We start from the raw sequence: 6,091 nt of genomic DNA on the forward strand, positions 1-6,091 counted from the left end.
TGGGATGTCGGCCCCGGTATTGATTAGTGTCAGGATTTTGGTATCGACATTTCAACTGCACGGATCCCAACTGCCAGGATTCTGATCAGGATTCCCCCCAAATATTTGTTTTAATATAATAGTGGAGACATAATTGTTGACATATGGTCATTGTTTACTCATCTGTTGATAGATACTAAATCAATTTAACCAAGTTAATGTTCTTTCAGGATAAAAATTGAGCTCAGTGACATCTACTCTTCCTCCTCAGAATGTGTGAGATCAACCAGACTGAAGTCACAGTATTTATACTTCTTGGCTTTAAAGGTCTATATTCTTACAAAGTTCTATTCTTCATCCTGTTCATCTTCTCCTATGTTGTGGTGCTTAACGGAAACCTAATACTTGTTGTTTTGGTGTCAATATGTGAACACCTCAAAATTCCAATGTTCATCTTCCTTAGACAACTAGCAGTCGCTGATATCTTAATAACCACAACCATTATACCAATGATGTTAGATATCATATTAAGGGATACAAAAGAAGTATCTGTCAGAGGTTGTCTCATACAGATGTACATTTTTGGAATTTCTGTATTTATGCAGTGTGTTCTTCTTGCTGTTATGTCCTACGATAGATGTTTGGCCATTTGTAATCCGATGCGTTACAATTCCATAATGTCACCCGATGTTTGCCTGAAGATGATTGCTGCTTCTTGGTTATTGGTCTGTATTTTATCGTCTGAATTAATTGTGGTTTGTCAGTTACAATATTGTGGTCTAAACTACATGGATCATTTCTTCTGTGACTTTGGCCCCCTTGTAGAAATATCCACCTCAGACACTTCCACGTTGTTACTGGTTGATATGATCTTGTCTTTTGTTGTAGTTTTTATTCCCTTTTCATTAATCGTCATAACCTATTTGATAATTTTCTACACCATAAGTAAGATTTCTCTCAACAGTGGAAGGAAAAAAGCCTTCTCCACATGCAGCTCCCACCTCGCTACTGTATGCACATATTATGGAACCCTAATGATTGTTTACATGGGGCCATCAGGTGACAGCTCATATGTCCAAAATAAGTTCTATTCTCTATTATATATAGTGGTGACTCCCATGATAAATCCTATTATCTACAGCCTCAGAAGCCGTGAGATTAGGCAGACTCTGCGAAGAGTAATAAATATTCAAACAAAATAAATTATAGAGAAAACAGCATACCAAAAGTAATTAAATATTCTAATGATACTATTATATTAAAGTTTTTCAAAGACAATTGTAATCATAAAATCTTTTGACAAAATGGTGTATGTTTTGCAAGTAGCACATTGCATGGAATATGATAGGTACATTTTGGTTTGACCTGCTAAGTTTAAAAACAAAACTGTATTTATAATGTTATCTATATATCATTGATAAATTAACTGTAGTATATATACTGAAAAAGAGCATTTATTTGTGAAGACCTTAGAGTCTATTTGAATGCTTTACCCAAACAGAAAAATGGGAATTGACTGTTATAATTTGTAAATATCATGCTCCCTTACCTTCTTCCCTTCCCTTCCTTCCCTTCCTTCCCTTTCTCCCTTTCCTTCCTTCCTTCCTTCCTTCCTTCCTTCCTTCCTTCCTTCCTTCCTTCCTTCCTTCCTTCCTTCCTTTCTTTCTTTCTTTCTTTCTTTCTTTCTTTCTTTCTTTCTTCCTTTCTTTCTTCCTTTCTTCCTTACTTCCTTCCTTCCTTCCACCTTTGCTTTCCTTTCCCTTGCTTCCTTCCTTCCTTTTCCTGTTACGTGAGCAATCAAAAAACACACCCACACACAACCAAATGACACTGTTGGTTTCCTCCTGACACACACTATAAACAGTAATGAAAACTTAAAGGATCCTACACAATGTACAACATAAGGGATACATTCGCTAAAACTTCTGGGTTTAAAGACCATCAAGCTTACTGCTATGGTTTTCCATTGCTCGTTAAAGTAAAAGAAAATATTTTTGGAGCATATTTTATAATCCATATGCCTTTATCATATGTTTGTGGGAATTAAAATGCAGATACATAACTAATTAAAATTGTAGGAAAACCCTATACATTATTATGATTCAATTGAGGAACTGGACAGCAAACAAGACACACAGGGCATTATTTGATTGTCTGACATCACATTATTCACCCTACCCATTTGAAAGGTTATTTTGGAAAGTATCCTGTTGCTTTGTAATAAATCTGCACCAACATGTTGCTTTGTAAGGAATTAACTAAAACGTAAGAAATATTTTAATCTGATGTAAAGAGACATGAAGAGGATTATTGATGATGATGATGAAAATTGCTGCTGATGATGATGGTGATGATGATGATGATGATGATGATGATGATAATGATGATAATGATTATGACATCAATGAAGATGATGATGATTATGCAGATTATGATAATGATGATAACTATGATGATGACGATGATTACATAATCACTGTAGTCATCATCAGGTCTCTTTGCTGTTTTTTTCTAAATCTGAACAAATAATAAAAAATTGACACCTTCAAAGCACCAACACATATCTACTATTCATTCTACTGCAAGGGAAGAAAAAGTCTGTAATTCTTCAGGAAATGATCACATTTAAGTGGGAGACCTGCAGAACTTTGGCCCTCATTCCGAGTTGTTCGCTCGTTAGTTTTTTTTCTTGCAACGGTGCGATTAGTCGCAAACTGCGCATGCGCAATGTTCGCAGTGTGTCTGTGCTAAGTAAATTTGCAAAAAAGTTTGGTATTTTACTCACGGCTTAACGAAGAAATTTCTTCGTTCTGGTGATCGGAGTGAGATTGACAGGAAGTGGGTGTTTCTGGGCGGAAACTGGCCGTTTTATGGGTGTGTGCGAAGAAATGCTGCCGTTTCTAGAAAAAACGCGGGAGTGGATTGAGAAACAGGGGATAGTCTGGGTGAACTCTGGGTGTATTTGTGACATCAAACCAGGAACGAAAACTGACTGAACTGATCGCAGTGGCAGAGTAAGTCTCGAGCTACTCAGAAAGTGCAAAGAAATTTATTTTCGTTATTCTGCAAATCTTTTGTTCGCAATTCTGCAAAGCTAAGATTCACTCCCAGTAGGTGGCGGCTTAGCGTGTGCAAAGCTTCTAAAAGCAGCTATCGAGCGAACAACTTGGAATGAGGGCCATTATCTCTGTCTTAATGGGCATCTGTCTTAACCTGGTCTGCAAATGGCTCAATTCAATAGGTAAATAGAACTGCGTATCATATATAAGTCCCCTAAGAAAATATGTCCTCTTGCTGAATAGCATTCTTTTAATGTATGTGCAACTCAAAGTATGTGTGTCACTTTCAAAAGTGCAAGTGCAAGAGTCACACGCTGTAATGGGCTGAAATTTGGCACCATCTTATTTCATTTATAAATGGCAGTTTATGAATCCAAATATCTTATGCCCAAGGTCAGTGGCAGACTATTGTACTTTTAAAGGTACAGTATTTAGATAATGGCATTAATCCTTTGGAAAGTTACATTTGATAGTCAGTCAATGCAGAAATACCATCCTAAGCACAGATCCAGTAGGCATGTTTCTCTGTCTTAGCAGAACCCCAATTAACACAGAGAAGACCTTCTTTTGTACATTATACTGTCATTTTTGCTTATAAAGCTACATATTTTGCTTATAAGCTAGTCTTCCTGATCATGTTCTAACTGGTATTTTGATTGTAATGCTCTCTATGTTACAGACAACACAATCTTATCTTCAAGGACTATTTGTCATTATGTTACAAAAGCAAGGTCTATTTGTAAAATCTATTTTTAGAGTCTCAGTTAAACTGCTAGCCATGTAGAAATCCTTTTATCCCACTGGTAAAATACCACCCATTTACACAGAACAGCATCCCGAAGGTCAGAATTCCAACAACAAGATGGCAAGGAGACTAGACCTAATACCCAACCCACTAACCCTAACCCTTCTTACACGCAGCATGACCCTTACCCTCCCACCCATAGCCTCACCTTAGCCCTCCCTGGGGGTGCCTAACCCTACCCCCTCTTCCCTCTGCCTAACTCAAACCCTGCTAAAACACAGCCTGACCCTAACCTTCCCCCACCCCACCTCTTGCAGCCTAACCCTAGCCCTCCCTGGGGGTGCCTAACCCTCCCCCCTCTTCCCTCTGCCTAACTCAAACCCTGCTAAAACACAGCCTAACCCTAACCTTCCCATCCCCACCGTGTTCACTTGTGTGATATGTTCCTATTTGAGAAAACATTTGCAGAGAATACAAACTGAGGTTGGGTAAATATGTTTTGTCTTTCCCCTTACCTCCCAACATCCCTTCAAACAACCTAACCCTACCCTTCCCCCACCCCACCTCTTGCAGCCTAACCCTAGCCCTCCCTGGTGGTGTCTATTCCTAACCCCCCTCCACCAGCCTAAGCCTAATCCTCACAGGGGAAGCCTTAAACTACCCCCATTCCCGCAGCCTAATCCTATGCCTCCCTTTACAGCCTAAACCTAACACCCCCCTTAAAGATCTTACCTCTCTGGTGGTCCAGCAAATCCTCACTTGGGAACCCAGCAGTCGGGCAAAGGGATAGTGATCAATGTCAGGATCCCTGCACCAGCAATTTTGGGATGTCGGCCCCGGTATTATGATTAGTGTCAGGATTTTGGTATCGACATTTCAACTGCACGGATCCCAACTGCCAGGATTCTGATCAGGATTCCCCCCAAATATTTGTTTTAATATAATAGTGGAGACATAATTGTTGATATATGGTCATTGTTTACTCATCTGTTGATAGATACTAAATCAATTTAACCAAGTTAATGTTCTTTCAGGATAAAAATTGAGCTCAGTGACATCTACTCTTCCTCCTCAGAATGTGTGAGATCAACCAGACTGAAGTCACAGTATTTATACTTCTTGGCTTTAAAGGTCTATATTCTTACAAAGTTCTATTCTTCATCCTGTTCATCTTCTCCTATGTTGTGGTGCTTAACGGAAACCTAATACTTGTTGTTTTGGTGTCAATATGTGAACACCTCAAAATTCCAATGTTCATCTTCCTTAGACAACTAGCAGTCGCTGATATCTTAATAACCACAACCATTATACCAATGATGTTAGATATCATATTAAGGGATACAAAAGAAGTGTCTGTCACAGGTTGTCTCATACAGATGTACATTTTTGGAATTTCTGTATTTATGCAGTGTGTTCTTCTTGCTGTTATGTCCTACGATAGATGTTTGGCCATTTGTAATCCGATGCGTTACAATTCCATAATGTCACCCGATGTTTGCCTGAAGATGATTGCTGCTTCTTGGTTATTGGTCTGTATTTTATCGTCTGAATTAATTGTGGTTTGTCAGTTACAATATTGTGGTCTAAACTACATGGATCATTTCTTCTGTGACTTTGGCCCCCTTGTAGAAATATCCACCTCAGACACTTCCACGTTGTTACTGGTTGATATGATCTTGTCTTTTGTTGTAGTTTTTATTCCCTTTTCATTAATCGTCATAACCTATTTGATCATTTTCTACACCATAAGTAAGATTTCTCTCAACAGTGGAAGGAAAAAAGCCTTCTCCACATGCAGCTCCGACCTCGCTACTGTATGCACATATTATGGAACCCTAATGATTGTTTACATGGGGCCATCAGGTGACAGCTCATATGTCCAAAATAAGTTCTATTCTCTATTATATATAGTGGTGACTCCCATGATAAATCCTATTATCTACAGCCTCAGAAGCCGTGAGATTAGGCAGACTCTGCGAAGAGTTATAAATATTCAAACATAATAAAATATAGAAAAAATAGCATACCAAAAGTAATTAAATATTCGACTGATACTATTATATTAAAGTTTTTCAAAGACAATTGTAATCATAAAATCTTTTGACAAAATGGTGTATGTCTTGCAAGTAGCGCATTGCATGGAATATGATAGGTACATTTTGCTTTGACCTGCTAAGTTTAAAAACAAAACTGTATTTATAATGTTATCTATATATCATTGATAAATTAACTGTAGTATATATACTGAAAAAGAGCATTTATTTGTGAAGACCTTAGAGTCTATTTGAATGCTTTACCCAAACAGAAA

At 37.9% G+C, this 6,091-nt stretch overlaps 2 protein-coding genes across 2 annotated transcripts; both read left to right on the forward strand.

Moving 5' to 3' along the window:
* Positions 1-251: 251 nt before the first annotated feature.
* Positions 252-1,181, forward strand: LOC134934095 (olfactory receptor 11A1-like). Its single transcript, XM_063929602.1, has one exon. The coding sequence runs from the start codon at positions 252-254 to the stop codon at positions 1,179-1,181; it is 930 nt and encodes a 309-aa protein (XP_063785672.1).
* A 3,678-nt stretch (positions 1,182-4,859) lies between these two features.
* On the forward strand, positions 4,860-5,786 carry LOC134934096 (olfactory receptor 11A1-like). The gene has a single exon (XM_063929603.1). The coding sequence runs from the start codon at positions 4,860-4,862 to the stop codon at positions 5,784-5,786; it is 927 nt and encodes a 308-aa protein (XP_063785673.1).
* The last annotated feature ends 305 nt before the right edge of the window (positions 5,787-6,091 follow it).

This window comes from Pseudophryne corroboree, chromosome 6 (assembly GCF_028390025.1).
Source record: "Pseudophryne corroboree isolate aPseCor3 chromosome 6, aPseCor3.hap2, whole genome shotgun sequence".
Lineage (NCBI taxonomy): Eukaryota > Metazoa > Chordata > Amphibia > Anura > Myobatrachidae > Pseudophryne > Pseudophryne corroboree.

Coding starts and splice junctions, on each gene's coding strand:
- LOC134934096 (XM_063929603.1), top strand. CDS start 4,860: ATGTGTGAGATCAACCAGACTGAAGTCACAGTATTTATACTTCTTGGC.
- LOC134934095 (XM_063929602.1), top strand. CDS start 252: ATGTGTGAGATCAACCAGACTGAAGTCACAGTATTTATACTTCTTGGC.